Source organism: Rattus norvegicus, chromosome X (genome assembly GCF_021556685.1).
Source record: "Rattus norvegicus strain SHRSP/BbbUtx chromosome X, alternate assembly SHRSP_T2T, whole genome shotgun sequence".
In the NCBI taxonomy this organism is placed as follows: Eukaryota; Metazoa; Chordata; class Mammalia; order Rodentia; family Muridae; genus Rattus; species Rattus norvegicus.
In genome coordinates, this window is record NC_141554.1 from 110900387 (window position 1) to 110919380 (window position 18994).

Here is an 18994-nt window from a genome sequence, read left to right on the forward strand (position 1 = left end):
AAGCTAATTTATGTTGTGTGCTTTGAAATTCTATAAGTCATCACAATTGGGGCAGAAATGTTTCCTGACCTCATCCATCCTGTAATCTTTCAATTGTGGAAATTTGGCCTTCTCGTTTAAATTTTAGAATTTAATGCATCAGGTTCGAGCCTTAGAATGTTTATATTTCTCTTATACTAAGTCTTCTTCCCAGAGCTAGGCACTTATTGAGAGTTGAAAAAGCATCATTGATGGATTTTCATATATCAGTTTTTGGTAGGAAAGTTTGACCACTCTGCAGACTGAACTACAGACATAAACACCAACCTCCTGCTTAATTCCAAAAGAGCAAATCACCTCTTGATTTTAAGAGCTGATAATTAAGACACCTCATATATATTAATAGAACGAAGGATCATTTTTCAATCCTCTCTCCAAATTCTTTCTGCAGCCCGTGGAGATCTGTTTTTGGAAACTGCATTAGAGATGGGAGGGAAACGCTCTGTGGCATGGAACAGAGTCAGCTTTCTGCCCCGTGCCTGGCAGAGACTGTGTCTGCCTTCCATGTGATACTTTAAATCAAATGAAATTTGTGGTGCCTCCGAGGCTTCTGCAACTACTAGGGCTTCTTCCACAGTGGTTTTACATGATGCTAACACAGTTGAATACAGTGGGATTTACCAAGGGAAGAGAGAAAACTAAGGAGAACAGAAGTCAATGTAAATCCTAAACATCATACATTCCCAACTGTACGCTGGGAGAGGGGGAAGGTTAGAGGAGAAACTCGAGCTTCAGGCTGTCAGTAAAGCAATTAATAGGAAGACAAATAGTAACAAGTGATCTTAAAGATATATACATGTCATAGAAGACTCTCTTGAATTATATGCACACATTATCAAGTCTTGGACAATAAAGGGGAACAGAAACAGGGTTAAATTTTAAATTGTGTAGAGCTTACTTTAGGCTTCATATCAGTACAAGCGATTCCCAGATTCTAGCAGCTTTCTTCTGCCAACTCAACTTAAAACTTTTCCATCTCTCAAAGAAGAACTAGGAAAAAGTATAAACCAAACTAATATTAAATGCTAATAAATATAATATTAAAATGTTTTGGGAGGAGGCAAAACCTGAAAAATCTATCTGCTGACAAAGAAATATTTATATTTAATAATGAGTCTTTAAATGTGGTAGTGATTGCTTTTATTTTTCAAATCACTTATTTTAAGTCATTTTACTATCCCAATTTCATTGTCAGTATTCTTTTCAGAATGAGTTTAAAAATTATTGTGCAGCACCAGTTGAGAAATGATTTTGAAAGTTCCCAGCTTGACTTTGGTCTAGTCAGTCAGAGAAGCCTCTTCTGGATTCATGATTGTATATCCATAAAGAAGAAACAAATTGCTTTTGTCACCCCTAATTTTCCATATAAATTATTTTATGGTTACTAATATATGTCTATATTTAACTAGATACCCCAGAACTTGACCACCATTTTCTACCATTTTCATTTGCTCTTTTTGGTCAAAAGCATGAGGAACCCAACATGTCTTTAATGAGCAAGTAGCTACATACTGTTAAGCCTATCTCTCTTTGAAGAAACAAGAACCAATTCTAGTAATGCAGCTCTTCTGTTTCTGGCCACCCAGGGCCCCTTGCAATTTGCTTCATAAAGAAAATAGCAGGATAGGGAGGCAAAATTTAGAACAGAAACTGAAAGAACGCCCATTCAGAGCCTGCCCCACATGTGGCCCATACATATACAGCCACCAAACTAGATAAGATGGATGAAGCAAAGAAGTGAAGGCTGACAGGAGCCGGATGTAGATCTCTCCTGAGAGACATAGCCAGAATATGTCAAATACATAGGCGAATGCCAGCAGCAAACCACTGAACTGAGAAAGGGACCCCTGTTGAAGGAATCAGAGAAAGGACTGGAAGAGCTGAAGGGGCTTGAGACCCCATATAATCAATAATGCCAACCAACCAGAGCTTCCAGGGACTAAGCCACTACCCAAAGACTATACATTGACTGACCCTGGGCTCCAACTGCATGAGTAGCAATGAATATCCTAGTAAGGGCACCAGTGGAAGGGGAAGCCCTTGGTCCTGCCAAGACTGAACCCTCAGTGAATGTGATTGTTGGGGGGAAGGCGGCAATGGGGGTGGATGGGGAGGGGAACACCCATAGAGAAGGGGAGGCGGGGCTAGGGGGATGTTGGCCTGGAAACTGGGAAAGGGAATAACATTTGAAATGTAAATATAAATACCCAATTTAATAAAGATGGGGGGAGAAAACAAAAGAAAAAGTAAGAAAAGAAAACAGCAAGACTAGGAGAAAACATCATGAGTATCTTCCATGAGTAGGAGAAACAGAACAACAAGATGGGATCAAGGTTTGAAGATATCAGGGCCATGGGGTAGACAGGTAGGCAGGCTTTGGACAGGACCAAGCAGTGTCTTAGATAATAAGCAAGGGGGAAAAACAGGAACTTTTCTGATATTTGGAGATTAAAAGTCACTAAGTACCTTCTGTTCATTGTACAAATGTTCACTGTTTGCTTGCTTGCTTGCTTGTTTATCTGGTTGGTTGCTATTGTTTTTACCATTGCTTTGGTTTGGTAGTTTTCAAGACAGGTGTTCTCTGTGTAGACCTGGCTGTCCTAGTACTCACTTAGTAGACCAGGCTGTCCTCGAACTCACAAATATCCACTTGCCTATGCCTCCCAAGTGCTGGTGTGAAGGGCATGTGCCACTATGCCCAGGTTTATGCTCAATTTAATTAGTTAATTTTATTTATTTATTTTATGTATATTTGACATTTGGTCTACATGTATGTCTGTGTTAAGTGTCAGATCCCCTGGGACTGGAGTCACAGATGGTTGTGAGCTGTCATGTGAGTACTGGGAATTGAAGCTGTGTCTTTTAGAAGAATATCCAATGCTCTAAACTGCTAAGCCATCTCTATTCCCTATGCTCACCATTTTTAATGTTCCCTTTTTTACCCCTTTATACAGCCTAACTTCTAACATAAAATTTATGCTCATAAAGATTTTTTTTCATTGTGTCATCGGGTAAAGATCATACTAGTTTTCACAAACTCAATTCAGACCATTAAAACCAATATTGCCTTGTTTTGACACAAATCAGATATCCTTTATTTATCAAAGCTAAGTGACATGTTGTTGCTTCCTCCTTTTGATGTGTAAATTCCCCATGTCTGACTTTTCTTTCTCTTCTTTTCTTTACTTTTTGTGTTCGTTTTACTGGAGGTGGTAGAAATAAGCACCCTTAGCAGAGTACTCTACACAATAGTGTCCAGAGGCAGGCGGACGTGCTGCTTTAGCTTCTTGGAGAATTTGAGGCCTTCTGCCTCTTTCAAACCAACACACCCAAGTCTACTATTTTTCTTTCAGGCTCCTCAAAGAACATCTTGGAGAAAAAGAAGTTGAATTGACCCTTATCTTTGACTCAGTGGTAGAAGCTGACTTGGCTAATTACACTTGCCACGTGGAAAACAGAAACGGACGGAAACATGCCAGTGTTTTACTTCGGAAAAAGGGTATTCTTTTTCATAAATACAACTATGTTTTACTAACTACCAATGGCTATTAAATATGTTTTCTAGACACATTTTGTCATTTAATAAAAACTTTCGTTATCTATTGTATTTTTATTATTTGAATGAAGCCAGTCGTAGTAGTAGTAGTAGTAGTAGTAGTAGTAGTAGTAGTAGTAGTAGTAGTATACAGTTCAGCCATTACCCACCTCATGGTTCCCCCTTCCACAGTTCCTCATCCCATTCTTTCTCCCCTTGTCTCCAAGAGGATGTTGCCCCACTCCAGTGCCAGGTCTCCCCACTCCCTGGGACCTCAGGTCTCTTGGGAGTTAGGTGCATCTTCTCCCACTGAGGCCTGACCTCTGCTATGCCTGTGTCGAGAGCTTTGGACCAGCTCTTGTATGCTGCCTGGTTCGTGGTTCAGTGTCTGAGAGATCTCAGGGATTCAGGTTAGTTGAGACTGCTGGTTTTCCTATAAGATTGCCCTCCTCAGCTTCTTCCAGCCTTTCCTAATTCAACCACGGGGATCCCTGACTTCAGTCCAATGATTGGTTGTAAGTATCTGCATCTGTCTCAGTCAGCTGTTTGTTGGGCCTCCCAGAAGCCAGTCATGCTAGGCTCCTCTCTGTAAGCACACCATAGCATCAGAAATATTGTCAGGCCTTGAAGTCTCCCCTAGAAGTGGATCCCAAGTTGGGCCAGTCATTGGACCTCCTTTCCTTCAGAATCTTCTCCTTTTTTAGTCCCTGAATTTCTTTTAAACCAGCATGATTCTGGGTCAGGAATTTTGACTAGGGGTTAATGATCCTGTTCCTCCACTTGAGCCTATCTACTGGAGGTGGACCCTTCAAGTTCCCTTTTCCCAATGTTGGGCATTTTAGCTAAGATCACTCCAAAGTTCTACCACCACAGCAAGCCCTGACCACCCTAACATGTATGAAAAGCAAGATAATGACCTAAAATCCCTATGTCATGATCAAGGCCTTTAAGGGGCCATATAAAGAAATCCCTTGAGAAAATATAAGAAAACACTGGCAAAGTGGTACAAACCCGTCGAGAAGAAAGAAATAAGCCACTTAAAGAAGTAGAGGAAAATACAACCGAGCAGGTGAAGGAATCGACAAAGCAGTCCAAGAACTGAAAATGGAAATAGAAACAATAAAGAAAACGGTTGTCTTTTTTAAGGAGCAATATTTTGCTTGCTGAGCATACTAGCAAAAATGAAAAGCCTATGACCTTTAACAGCCTAAGGAAATGAGGAAATGAAGTAAAGTCTGCTTGTACATTATGTCACTTGACATAAAATGTGCCACATTTGTAATTCAAAGTGATACATAAAATTTGGATATACTAACATTCAATATTTTCTCTGTATTTCACTTTATTATGTGTTAGATTACTTAGCTGAAATGTTAGACATTATGTTAACAGATTAAAAACAGTTACTCTATAAATTCCAAAATAAAATGTAACATAAATTGTCAACAATGCCATATAAGAAGAGTTATCATAAATACTCCAAGTTACATTTTGTGACATGACTTGGTATTAAAGGACCTTCAATGGGCGCATATAGTCTAAGTACTTTGGCATTTCTGAAAAAGTTCCTCTTAATAGTTTGTTCTAGAATGTGTAGAACTGTATGTGAAAAAAGAAACAAAATTTATGCATAAAGGGGCTAAAACTAGACAGTGCCAGAAAAGCATCTGAAAAGGCTTTAACAGAAGTCTCCATTACTCCAAAGAGGCTAAATTGTTTGTGTGTTCACCTGGGAAAGGTTTTGTAAATGTAGCAGAACACATGTTCTCAATCAGGCCACTTGCTGCCTAGGTTTTAGAACAATAGAACAGATTAAATCAGCAAAATCACTAGTTGCACCTACTGGCCAAGATGGAATTGAGCCTGACCAGAATCTCCAGAAGAAGCAAGGAAGCATGAGAATACTGCTTCTATCTCAGCTGCAACATTTCTCACATGACTGGACTCGATGCTATCTTAAAGGCATATTTATGCATAAAGGGGTCTAATATGGAAAGAGAAGAGAAGTCAGTGTAGCCAGGTTCAGGTAATCTGGTTCAGCCACCTGGTGAAATAAAACTGACATGCCTGATTAGTGTTTCTGACCCCTAGTCTCCTCGTATATACAAAAAGTAATAATATCTACCTTGGAAAACTAACAGTTTAAATAAACAAGTACTAGATATAAACTTTATCTCACCTAAAAAGTAGATGTTATTATATTGAATATTGAGTAATTTTTTCATCTATATACCTTCCTACATTAGCACAGGCTTTGCCCTAACTCACATGCCTTGTGGCAAAAGTTGCTTTGTCCCTGTCCTTTTGGGTCATACTTTTGGTTCGGGGATTTTTCTGAGGTGGAGTTTGCTGCTGCACCTCTGTGTCTTTAAAAAACTTAGACAGTGTTTCACTACTAAAATGCACTTGGGTTGCATCCTATTTGAATAAATGATTAAAACTCTTTTATTATTGAGGACACATGTGTGACAAACATATGCTAGGTATTGAAAAATGGACAAATAAAGTAGACACCCCAAACCTCTGAGGTAGTAACAATGCAAAGAAATATAAACATTTAATAAAAGTTACACAAAAGACACACAATTTTCCTTTTTGCTTTTTCTTTTTCTTTTTTCAATTTGGAAATTTCTTTGGGGAAAAACCATGAGGAAGGTTTGCAATAATTCAACCAGTGGGAACAGATATAATCTGAGGTTTAAAATAAATCTATTCTATTTAAAAGTAAAAGCAACAACTGGCAGTTCTTGAAATTCTAAAAATCTGAAACTGAACATGAGGATACACCGTAAGAATCTAATGCCTTCCATATCACCCACAAAGGACTTTGACTAAAATTCTTACTAACTGGCAACATTAATTCTCACTTGCCTTATTCTTAAATAAGTGTTCACTTTTTTTTCCAGCTCCTCATTTCGATCTCTGAATTCTCAGTTGGTCTCCATTTCATAGCTTTTCATTTATTTATTGTCACCTCACACAAAGTCCAGACTCATCTATCTATCTATTTTATAATATATAAAATCTTATATATCCCATAGGTACATCAAGCTTTTCGGGCCCCAAACAGGACACTTCATTTCACCTGCCTATAATCTTGATCCTCTGTTCTTCATCTTCATCATCATCATTCTAGTTTTTTGGACCAAAATATTCAAAGCCATCTTTCAGTTCTAGCTTTCTCTACTTGTGTCACAACCAAGCCCCACGGTTTAACTTTCAAAGCCTAGCAGAGCTTTAACCACTTCCTCGGCTTCACCACTGCCAGATTATTTGGAGCTCTCAGCTCAGATGAACTGAATGAAACCCCAAAATTTTGCAATTGCCCAATCTGTTCTTATTGGTAATCTCACTTTTTATTACACTCTAGATCGAATGCCATGCTTACTAGCCTCCTTTCAGTTTCGCCTGCTCAACAAGGATTGTCCTGCCTTAGATCTGTCTCCTTTGTTTATTTCTTCTGCCTGTAACATTTTTCTCCCTCTGTTCCCATGGTCGCCTCCAATCACACAGACCTCTTCTTATGTGACCTACTCTGTGGGCATCCCCTGGACACCTCATATAAAGTACAATTCACTATCTTTTTTCTTTTGTATGTGTGTGTGTCCTCTAAGTTTCAGTTTCTTTCCAGTGTATGGACTAATTAGTGTTGGTTATTACATTGGACATTTGTTTCTTGCGTTCTTCCTGCCAAAGAATGTTCCTTTCATAAGTGTAGGGATTTTTCTTGCATTAGTGACAGCTGTATTCATAGTACACAAAACATAATAAATACTCAAAAATGTTCGTTGCATGGAAACTCCAATCATATATAAGTAGCCCAATGCAGTGGGAGAAAATATAAAAGAATTTATAAAACAAGATTGTATCTATAATTTTGTCTTGACTGTATGCCTTCAGTTACTTAATATCATTTTTTCTTTTTAAATATTTTAACTCTCAGGCTCAGAGGTGAAAAAGCTAAAGGTCTCAAAGGCCAAGAATATATAGAAAATAAGTGGGTTGACTATTAGAAAAAAAGTAAAACAAGATCTAGACAAAATATACTTTACTTAAAGGACAACCTACCACTCTGTTCTAGATTTTCACCCAGGGTATGAATACTTAAAAGTTTTCAAGTGAAGCTGAGAGTTTAGATGATTTCTTTTAAATTTATAAATATTCATTTTTCTTGGTGCATTTTTATTTTAATAAAATTTTATTTGACATACGCTGTATCAGTTTGCATTCTTATAGGCAGAAGTTAAAGTTTTTTACAGTGCTTTGCTAAAGAACAAAGTTAATTTTTCTTCATTTGGTCTTCAAGCCCTCAAAACTATGAGGGGCAAAGTATGTGTGTGAAACTGTTGTAATTTTTAAAAACTCCATCAAGCTTCTCTTGTGTTAAGACACACACCTACACACATGTTAATATATATAATATATAATGTATGTTAGCATATATATGTTTATATTTAAAATATTAACCTTGAATTTAGAGCTATTAGACTTTATCAAAACAGAGCCTGACCTCACTGGTGGTGATAATTCCACCTAGAATGCAAACATATGCTTGTTTTATGGAACAATGACTTCTTAATGAGCTGTAAGTCAAATATTTGAAATCCCCTAAGTGATCATTATGGAGAAAAAAATTGTGACGAATCATTTCATGAACTCTAAAGGGCTTTTGTACAGTAAAAATTCACCTCTAACATATCCAGTTATCAGGGACAGAAATTACAAAAATATTATACTCTAACTATATGGTTCCTAATGCAGCTATATTTTGTTTTCTCTGAAGAGCTATTAGAAAGAAAGTATAACTGACAGTAGTAACAGATCCAACTAATTTTTCCCTCTTGGTGAACCCAGATCATGAACTTAACCTTAAAACATTCTGGTAATTAGGTCTAACTCTGTACATACTCCCTTCCCCACAAAAATATAATGTATGACACTAAATCTAAATCTCACTCTCTGCCTCTGCCTCTGCCTCTGCCTCTGCCTCTGCCTCTTCCTCTGCCTCTGCCTCTGCCTCTGCCTCTGCCTCTGCCTCTGCCTCTGCCTCTGCCTCTGCCTCTGCCTCTGCCTCTGCCTCTGCCCCTGCCTCTGCCTCTGCCTCTGTCTCTCCCTCCCCTCTCTTCCCCTCCTATTCTACCTTCCCTCTGCAAGCCCTTCCCATTTGCCTTCTACCCAGCACTTTCTTCTACTCCACCTGGATTTTTACAACAATATAGGAAGCTGTTTTAGTTTAAGAGGCTATATTAGATTGTGTAATTTATAAAGAACACGAATATGTTTTCTCATACTTCTGGAGGCTAGAATACCCAAGATCTAAGTCTTCATAGACCTTTATGTCATGTTTTACCAATGTTCTGCTCGGAGCTATTTAGGTTAATTTTTTAATGAGCCTTTCCCTGGAGTCCTCATCTTCTGAACCATCACCAGACTCTCCCACAAGGCCCTTTGCATTGACAACGAACATAAAATCTCCTTGAGCCTCTACCCATTCATCACCCCTTATCAAAGCTAATGCTCCATTTGTAGATATGTGTTATAGCAGCACCCTAGTCAGCAGTAATGTATGTCTTATCTATTTGGCTGCTATAACAAAATAGCTTTAACCAAGCAGCACATTAGAAAGCACAGATTTGATGCTTACAGTTCTAGAGATAGCTGTGATAGCCTATTCCCTGTCTAGTAAGGACCTTTCCTCATAGTTGTTAAATTCTATGTTCTCACATAGGAAAACAAGTAAAAAGATTCTCTCCAGCCTGTAAGGGGGTACTTGTGCCCAAATCCTAATACAATTGCCCAAACTTAATACTGTTTTAACACATAGTGTTTTGTCTAATGCTGGGAATCAAACTCAGAACTCTGAAAAATGCATAGTCACTGTGTAATATCCCAAGATCAACAAACATGACTTTTGAGAAGATGCTAACATTCAGGTTCCAGAGTAAATCCCCTAACCCATTCACTAATGTTTGTTAAATAAGCAAGCTCAAACACACACACACACACACACACACACACACACACACACACACACAGTGTGCCATACCCTGTTCTCATGTCTCTTGTCTTCGCTTGCTATTTTTCCCATACAATAATATCTGACCTTTGTGTTCACACTGAAGAAATAGATGGGCTCAAGCTAAGAAGATATGGAAAAATGTAGATACACTATGAGTATCTACAAACAGTTACAAACTACTCAAAATCTCCTCCCTGGCTGCAGCTATCCTGAGGAAGTATTTACAAGACACAGACCAAAATAAATGACTCTCAGCTTCTCAGTCAGGAAATGTCTTGAAGAACAGATCCTGCTGTGACAGAAAATGGCAAATGCAAACAGAAGACAAAAGAAAAGCCAGATGTCATTTGGCTGGTGGTAGTTTTACCCTCTGATTATAGGATGAATGTTTCTCTTTTGATAAGACTGCCTTCGCTGAATCAGAGAATACTTGTTGGGTCTCAGAGTCTAGGTTCACAGTTTTCAACTTAAACAGCCACCATTATGTAATATTTTTCAGAGGCATTTTTATAAAATGGACCCCCCAAACCACAAAGGTACTTTTCACGCCATGATTCTCTTCCATATATTTACTGCTTACATCGGTGCCTGCTACTCAGCAGCACAAATTGTTCCTGCTGCTGACGTTTTCCAGCTACCTAATAGCAACTGCACTCTGTAAATAACATAAAAGTTGTTGGGAAATTTTCCATTCAGTGACTATGAAAACAGTCGAGAACTGTTCTGGTCAGAGAGGAAATGGAGGAGAAGGAGAAAGAGGGGGAGGGAGAACAAGGAGTAGAGAGGAAGGACAAGAGGGAGGATGATGAGGAACAAAAGAGAGGGAGAGAAGAGGAGGGCATGGAAACATTTACAGATTAGGTTGAACGTTTCTTAGGGTAGAAACAGGAACAAAGGGGTGGGGGGGTGTCAGTCAATCAATGAGGTAAGTTGAAGAAGAAGATTTTCAGTAAAGAGTAACGAAGAGACATTTATTGTTTCCAGCACAGCAGCGGTCATTTACAATGTATTGTTGATGGAACCTGGGGAGGAAACAAGAGGAGATTGTCTTTTGTTTCCCAGTATAAATTTGTTATGGAAGCTTGCTTTATCCCCAGATAGAGGTAGGGAGTAGTTTCCTAGGAAACCAATTTGTAAGACAGGAGGCAAACTTAAACATGTGGTAGGATTGTTGTTTTTGCCTAAAATGTAGGAGCTTCATTTCAAACCCAGTTCCTCCTGTAGCTGGTAGAGCAGGGATACTCACTTCCCATACCTACTCGCTCAGTCCCTTGAACTGTCCATTATGGACAGTCTCCTTCACAGCAGCTCCCTTCTCTCCCACGTTCCACCATGCCTAGTTTTGCTTTAACACAAGAAAAGTTACTTTTATTTCCACTTCTACTCTGTGAGTTTCTTTTTTTTTTTTTTGACTTGAATAATTTTTTTCATCTTTATTAACTTGGGTATTTCTTATTTACATTTTGATTTTTATTCCCTTTTCCGGTTTCCGGGCCAACATCCCCCTAACCCCTCTCCCTCCCCTTCTATATGGGTGTTCCCCTCCCCATCCTCCCCCCATTACCGCCCTCCCCCCAACAATCATGTTCACTGGGGGTTCAGTCTTGGCAGGACCAAGGGCTTCCCCTTCCACTGGTGCTCTTACTAGGCTATTCATTGCTACCTATGAGGTTGGAGCCCAGGGTAGTGGCTTAGTCCCTGGAAGCTCTGGTTGCTTGGCATTGTTGTTCATATGAGGTCTCAAACCCCTTCAAGCTCTTCCAGTCCTTTCTCTGATTCCTTCAACGGGGGTCCCGTTCTCAGTTCAGTGGTTTGCTGCTGGCATTCGCCTCTGTATTTGCTGTATTCTGGGTGTGTCTCTCAGGAGAGATCTACATCCGGTTCCTGTCAGCCTGCACTTCTTCCGCTTCATCCATCTTGTCTAGTTTGGTGGCTGTATATGTATGGACCACATGTGGGGCCGGCTCTGAATGGGCGTTCCTCCTGCCTCTGTTCTAAACTTTGCCTCCCTATTCCCTGCCAAGGGTATTCTTGCTCCCCTTTTAAAGAAGGAGTGAAGCATCCACATTTTGGTCATCCGTCTTCAGTTTCATGTGTTCAGCTGCATCGCATCCAGTTCTCAGTTTACTTCCTGGGGAAAACTTAATTCTTTCATTTTCCAGAAACTTAAGAGTTTCCTACAAGCCCCCTCCTTCCATGACTACAGCACTTTGCAGTATCTTCTTCAAAGCATCCTGTGACATCTCCCCAGTCTATCTCATTGTCACTAGGAATTGCAGTCTGTGTTCATTCCTTGGAACCAAATAATCCTCCACAAGTCGCAGGGTCCAAGAAAATGGCACCAACATTTCCATGGAAGAACATGTACATGAGGTCCCATTATCACTTCCGGATAGAGCAGATAATGCAGAGGTGGAACAAAAACAGTCTTGAGTTTAAATTTAAGAGACCATAGTTTGCAAACTCTTTGAGACACTTTTAGATAGATGTCATTAGATAACTCATTTTAAAATATAGATTCTCAAAACCTACATGTATAGATTTGGTTAAAAATTCTTGTGCTACAAGAATATTTACAAAGTAAATGACTGGTTGGGTCATATATATATATATATATATATATATATATATATATATATATTGCATTTTATAAATTAAAATATGCTAAATGGGTTTTGCTACATTGACCATGACTTATGATTTTTAAGCAATGGTCTTACATAAAGAAAAGGAACATTACCAAAGAACAGTTGTCTCTGTTTCTCAAGAGTCATAGCCAACTCAGAAATTTAAATAGGCCTACCCAGGGAAACTGATTGATGCCAACCACAGTCAGAAGCAACTAATGTGCAAAATAAAATGTCATTTCCCTTGCCAGTGTCTAGTTACATGGTAAGCTGAATTAGTAGTAATAGAGTATTTGCTTGATAATTACAGAATTAGATTAAATGGAGACCACCTAATCTTGTAGGCAATTTCATTTAATTATGATGAGACCAGTGGATGTTCTTGTCCCTCAACAGAAAATATTTCTCTTTCCTCGGCTCTCTCAGATTTAGCATTTCTTATTTAAAAAATGCTGAACTCAAATCTAAAAACCTTTGAGTTCTAATTTTTATAATTTTCATGATACTATCCCTTTATTTCTATGATCATTCTAGATTTGTTAATATCACTAATTAAGCTACAGATAATCCACTGTTCTCTGAGCCTGGGAGACATTATTGCCTCATTCCATTATGTGCTGATTTAATTATCCCAACTCTCAGAGTTGTGGGAACGCCTCAGTGGAAAAACTTAAGTTTAGCGTACTTTGGTGTTGGCCAAAGAGGCAAAGTGACTAACCTAGATTTCTCATGCACGTTTTGTTCCACTGGGTATATTATATCACAAATATATTATAGTAATTTATTCAAATAAGTATGGGGAACAGAGAAGTTAATTCCCCCTGCTTAGTGTATATTAGATTATTTTCTACTAAGGTTAACAGTTAAATCTTGCAAGCTCATTAGATTTTATTTGATTCTGAAAGTAATTTTATGGTGTTATTCTATAGTAGAAGAATAGAGACTGTGACCTGAGAAGTACAGAAGATAATCTCATTAAACCAACAAGATATTTGAACAGAAGCAACAAAACATTATCCATGAATCCAAAATAAAGGAATTTTAATAGTTCCCTGATATAATCATAATAGCATGATATATTAACAATATATAATATTTAATATTTGCAATAACAAAGAATTTCTAATAAATGTCAAATGTTCATTATATTATATATAATAAATAATAATATTAAATAATGTGTGAAAATGCAATATTTTCTAAATTAATTGGGATCTAAGCACTTCTTTTATGATATGCTTACTACTTTTAATGTTAAATTGCTCAAAGCTTCCGAATATAGTTAATTTTATTAAAATATGACTCATGCTAAAATATCAGGAGGAAAATGCACAAGACATTCTGAAAGGAAAATCAGAGTGGTTAGTATATCTCCTACATAGAGACTTGAGGAAAAATTCAAAATGTTGCTGGTTTAATTACCTTTTCTTGTTTGTTCTGTTTACTTCAGATTTAATCTACAAAATTGAGCTTGCAGGGGGCCTGGGAGCAATCTTTCTGCTGCTTATACTGCTGCTGGTGGTCTACAAGTGCTACAACATAGAACTGATGCTTTTCTACCGACAGCGTTTTGGAGGTGATGAAACTACTGATGGTAAGCCATGTCCTTTATCCAAGCTCAGTTAATGGACTAACTATTGGTCATTGATGGATGACCATATAAGTGTCAATTTCTATTATTAAGAAACAGAAATTAAAATATTTAAGGATAAAGGATTATGACATGTACTTGTTGGATTTGCCTAGAAAATTAAAACTTAGAGGTGGTTTTCACCAATGTCTATAATAAAGAAAACAAACAAGTACACAAAATGTTTTTAAAGTATGGACATGTTCCTTTAACAGCTCTACAAAATACATGAACCTACATATTTTGAATACTTTTTAGTGTCATTCTGAAGATGACTTAAACTAAGGCATCATAAATTTTCATATGTGACTTTTCTCAGGTATTCTGTCACAGCAATGAGAAAGGTATCTAAAACCGTACCTAATAAATTTGGTATATTGCCTTTGCATGACTTTTAGAAATCATATAAAGTATCAATAGATTATTTTACTAAGCCTTACTCTTGGAACATTTAGAAATGCTTTAATTTTTCTGGTTTTATATTTTATTTTTATTATTTCAAAAAATTTTTAAAGTTAAGTATATTTGACCATATTCTTCCCTTCCCAAGTAAAACTGCTATAATTTTTCAATAAGCACCCATAAGAAATCATGTTATATCACTATGTATAATGCCTTCACTCCCTAACAGCTGTAGACTTTGGAAACATGTATGTGAAATGCCATAGACAGTCAGTTTTTTTTAAACAAAATATACTATTCAGTTGTCTTTAAAGGTGTGTTTAAAGATGTTTAGTTTACTGAGATATTGAAGAATAAGCTTTTGCTTACATTTTTAGTAAAGTCTTTACCTTGAAGAAGATTTAATTAACATGATGATAGAACTTTTGAGAAATCTTATTTTGACATTTTTGATTTTGACATTTTTGTTACTGTTACATAAATACCGATATGATGGATCTTAATTGACTATTGTTTCACAGTAAATTGGGCAATTATTCCTGATAAATTCACTTTAAAGTTGTGCATTTACTCAAGAATTATAGCAAAATGTTTGAGGAAATGCAGACACACATACACACACACACACACACACACACACACAAATATCTTCAAAAAGGAAATAAGGCTTGCTATGATCATGGTGGTATACATAAAAATTTAATCAATTATAGTATAGTCATATGTATAAGAACTAATATTAAAATTATATTTCTTACTTACAAATATGAAATGGCAGGTATAAGCTAAGAAAGTATGTTTGTGTATGTGTGTGTATATATATTCTTGTAAAAGAACATAAAAGTAGTCTCTTGTGTTTAATTTGCTTTGAATAACAATTATGAACAATTTATTAAACTCAGTAAAAGGCAATGCAACTTATTAGGTTATTCTAAAATATTTATTTGCTGTTATCATCTTTACTCAATAACCAATAGTAACTGATTATTGGATATATACATAAGACTAAGTTCACAGTAATATTTCATTTACAGGGATTTGTTTTGCATCTTTAATTCTAAGATGGTACATTTGATTAAAAGTCCCCAATAATAAACAGCATTTTAATTAGACAATTGTATGAAATAGTGTATATTAAAGGGACCAGCTCACTTCAAAGGTCTCCATTCCAAAAGAATATTTAAATATTACAAATTCTACACAGAAATTTGGTACTTGAACACACAATATCTAAATTAGCCTAAATAAATCTTAAATAGTCAACAAGGGTGTGGTAAAGATGAATAAATGAATTTTTATTTTTCTTTATTTTATTTTTAATATTTGCTATGTATATATTTATGCATGCATATGATTGTGTGACTGAGCGTGCCCATGTGCACACAGGATAAGGCTGGAGGAGAACACCTTCTTTCACTCTCTGACTTCTGTCTCTCACTGAATTGGAAGCATTCCATTTCAGCTAGCTTGACTGGCCTCTGAGTTCCTGGGATCATCCTGTCTCTGCTACCCCAAACAATACTAAATAAAAGCACAGATTCCATTTCACATTCGCGTATTTGTACATTGATCGTTATCAACCACTGAAACTGAGATAAGTAAATGCATTTTAACATCCTTCTAGAAACATACATTATATGATACCAATGTCAGCCTATATGCTACAAAATTCTTTATTATTTTACATATTTAAATATTTCATCAACACAAATTATGTTTTCTGAATATATTTTTTGTTGTGCTTTTCTCTTTGACTATGTCTATTTATACACACACAGTGTACATACATATATATTGTGACTGTTTTAGTTAGGGTTTCTATTGCTATGATAAAGCACCATGACAACAAGCAACTTGAGGAGAAAAGAGTTTGTTTCATCTTTTAAGTATCAGATCACAACCTACTACGAGGAAAGTCAGTGCAGGAGCACAAGACAGGAAACTGGAGTGAGGGACTAAAGCAAAGACCATGGAGGAGTACTCCGTATTGGCTTTGTCATTTGCTGAGCCTGATTTCTTATAGTACCACCTTCCCAGTAATGGTACTGTCCATAGTGGACCAGAGCCTCCCACTTGAATTATTAGTAAAAAAAAAAAATACCCACAGGCTAATCTACTGGAGGTATATTTTCAGTTGAAGTTTTCTCTTCTAAAATGACTCTAGATTGTTCTCAGGTTGACAAACACCTATCCAGGTCAGTGACAATATACACACATTTATGGTTTTTTTTTAAGATTTTTAATTTTGTATGTGCATTTGCATTTATGTATATAGGGGGGAGTACATGTGTGGGTATGAGTGCATGCTAGATTAACATACACGTGGAGACCATAGGACAGCCTCTTTTATTAAGCCACGGGCCCTTTCTTCATTTTCTTTGAGGTATCTCTCATGCCATGTTGCTATCACTGGGAGTACAAACATAATTTGTAATTGGGTTTAGGGGACTTCATGCTTTCAGGATAGGCAATATACACATAAACATACATACATATACACGCGTGTGTGTGCACGTGTGCGTGCATGTGTGTGTGTGTGTGTGTGAATTTCATATAAGGTTTTATGAAAAGGATTTGTTTTATAAAATAGATTTTGTCTGACCAGCTTTGACGCCCTCCCCCCCCTGGACAATTTTTAATTTATTTTGTTTCAACCCACCATTGATTGCTTCATTTATTTTGCCTATCATGTTTTCAATAAATATTTGATTCCCATTCTGTTATAGTCTTCATTGAGATTGATACTGTATACACACGCACATATAGCTTCTAAATTAGTTACTGGCTGTAAAATCATCAACAAATTTCCAGAGTTTTGCTCGCTTTATAAGCTAAGAGCTCAGGACTGGGTTCCATGTAGCTGCAGGAGAACAGGGCTGCACAAACAAGAATGGCTCCCTGATGATGAGCACAATTATAATTAGATTTTAAAATATGGAAGGACAGGTGTGACAACAAAAAAATCCTTCCACAAATAGTCCGGTTGTCTTCTCAACTTCTGTCTTCATTAAGAGCGGCATAGCTTTGGTGACCAGTGTGCCAGCCACCCTCCTTCTAATGCCTTGTCTCTACTGTTACCGATTTTTTGCTTCCGCAAATAAGTTTAGTCAGCATAATTTAGCACTGAAGACTCATTAGTGTTGTCTAGAAAAGTAGTGTCACTGAACTGCCTTTTGGTTTTCAAACAATTGTCAAGCCTGGCTGTTAATTTTATTTGCATCATGTTGATGCTTTTACTCTATTCATCTTGTCCTTCTTTGTGAGCAACAGCTGTGGCTATTCATGAAAATTTCTTGGCTCTGTGCAGAAGGCTGAAGTGCCTTTTAAAGCTGTGGCATCTGAGTCATTGCTGGCTCACTAGCTGGCATCCCAAAGTTTCGGAGACATATGACACAGTAGCTCCAAGAGTGCTTTTCCTGCTCCAGCCAGCTCCAATAAGCTTGTCACCTTTTATCCACCTTATAGAAACATAACTGAAACCAAAGCACCATCTTCCAGAAAGTGAAGAGCACCCAGAATGCTAGGTAACACCAATTATCCAGTTACTCAACATTCAAACTCAACATTCAAATATTAGCATGCCAAAAAAAACCATAAATAGATACTCTTTGTTATATCTTTGCTTTAGTGTATCAAAATAGAGAAGTCCTTTACTAGGAGAGTAAAGCGAGTGGAGATATTACCAGGTATATGTGAGTTTCAGCATGTTCAGAGAGTCAATCACCATAGTCTGAATAAGCAAGGGGGGCTCCAGTTTTAAAGTTCCCATAAGGTAGGTAATAGACAGAGTCAGGTAGACACTGACGATGGCTAAGCACCCAGTAGAAGCTCGACAAATCACTGATAAATAGAGTTAGATGTGGTTCACTGTAGGTAGATTTCTGAGATGGGAAACGATGGTCTGGTCTGACATGGGAGTTTGAGGCAGCAATACTATCTACCAAGAACAGTAAAATATATTCTGCTCATAGGAATAGAGCTTTTTGTCCTTTGGACTGGTTTATTCTTCCAGCTGTGCATCATCGGCAGCTTTGAGTCCCAGGTGAGTAATTATAGCTGGAGAAAGTCAGGGGCCTGCAGGTGCATCCTGTGCTTGATTGGAGTAAGGGCAGAGGTGCGAGCATTTCCAGGAGTTTCTTACATTAGCATTGCTGAAGAACATTTTCAATTCCAAGTAGAGTTTTATGTATAACAATGGAATGTGTCCAATTTGCAAGCCAAAAGATCTTCTCAACCATCCAGGACAGTATTTTTTTGGGTTCATGTGCTTCTAGACAATCAAGAAACCTAAGCAAGTTTTATAAGCCTTTTATAGTTATCGGACATGCTAAAATGTATTAAGCTTTTCTCCTGATCTCAGGCACCATCTTAACATCAATAACCAGAGCTTGTTTCATTTGGAGGTAGTAAAGAGTGGAATTGTACAAAGACTTGAACACAGATCCTGTATTAGAAGTTTCAGGGAGTCCCACCTACTCCAACAATAGGGCATGTATTTCTTGCTTTATACGTATGGTTTATACCGCCATTCAGCCACTAGGATTAAAATATGAATAATGGAATAGGTTATCAAATGCTTATGTTATTTTATAAACTATCTTATGATAAAATTTGGCTACATTTTAAACAGATCTGTTTTAGTGGAAAATATTGATGTGTTTCATAAATAAATGCTTAGCAGTCTTTCAAAATCAATGTTTCAAAGAAACCACTATGAATAAGCATTATTAGTTATTCTTAGA

At 37.1% G+C, this 18994-nt stretch overlaps 1 protein-coding gene across 2 annotated transcripts in view; it reads left to right on the forward strand.

The window, feature by feature from the left end:
• The window catches only part of Il1rapl2 (interleukin 1 receptor accessory protein-like 2), a 1310993-nt gene that overhangs the window by 1278506 nt on the left and 13493 nt on the right, over positions 1–18994 (forward strand). For both annotated transcript variants that reach the window (NM_001166342.3, XM_087599348.1), the window contains 2 exon segments: positions 3393–3538; positions 13671–13814. In NM_001166342.3, coding sequence (NP_001159814.1) covers positions 3393–3538; positions 13671–13814 — 290 coding nt within the window.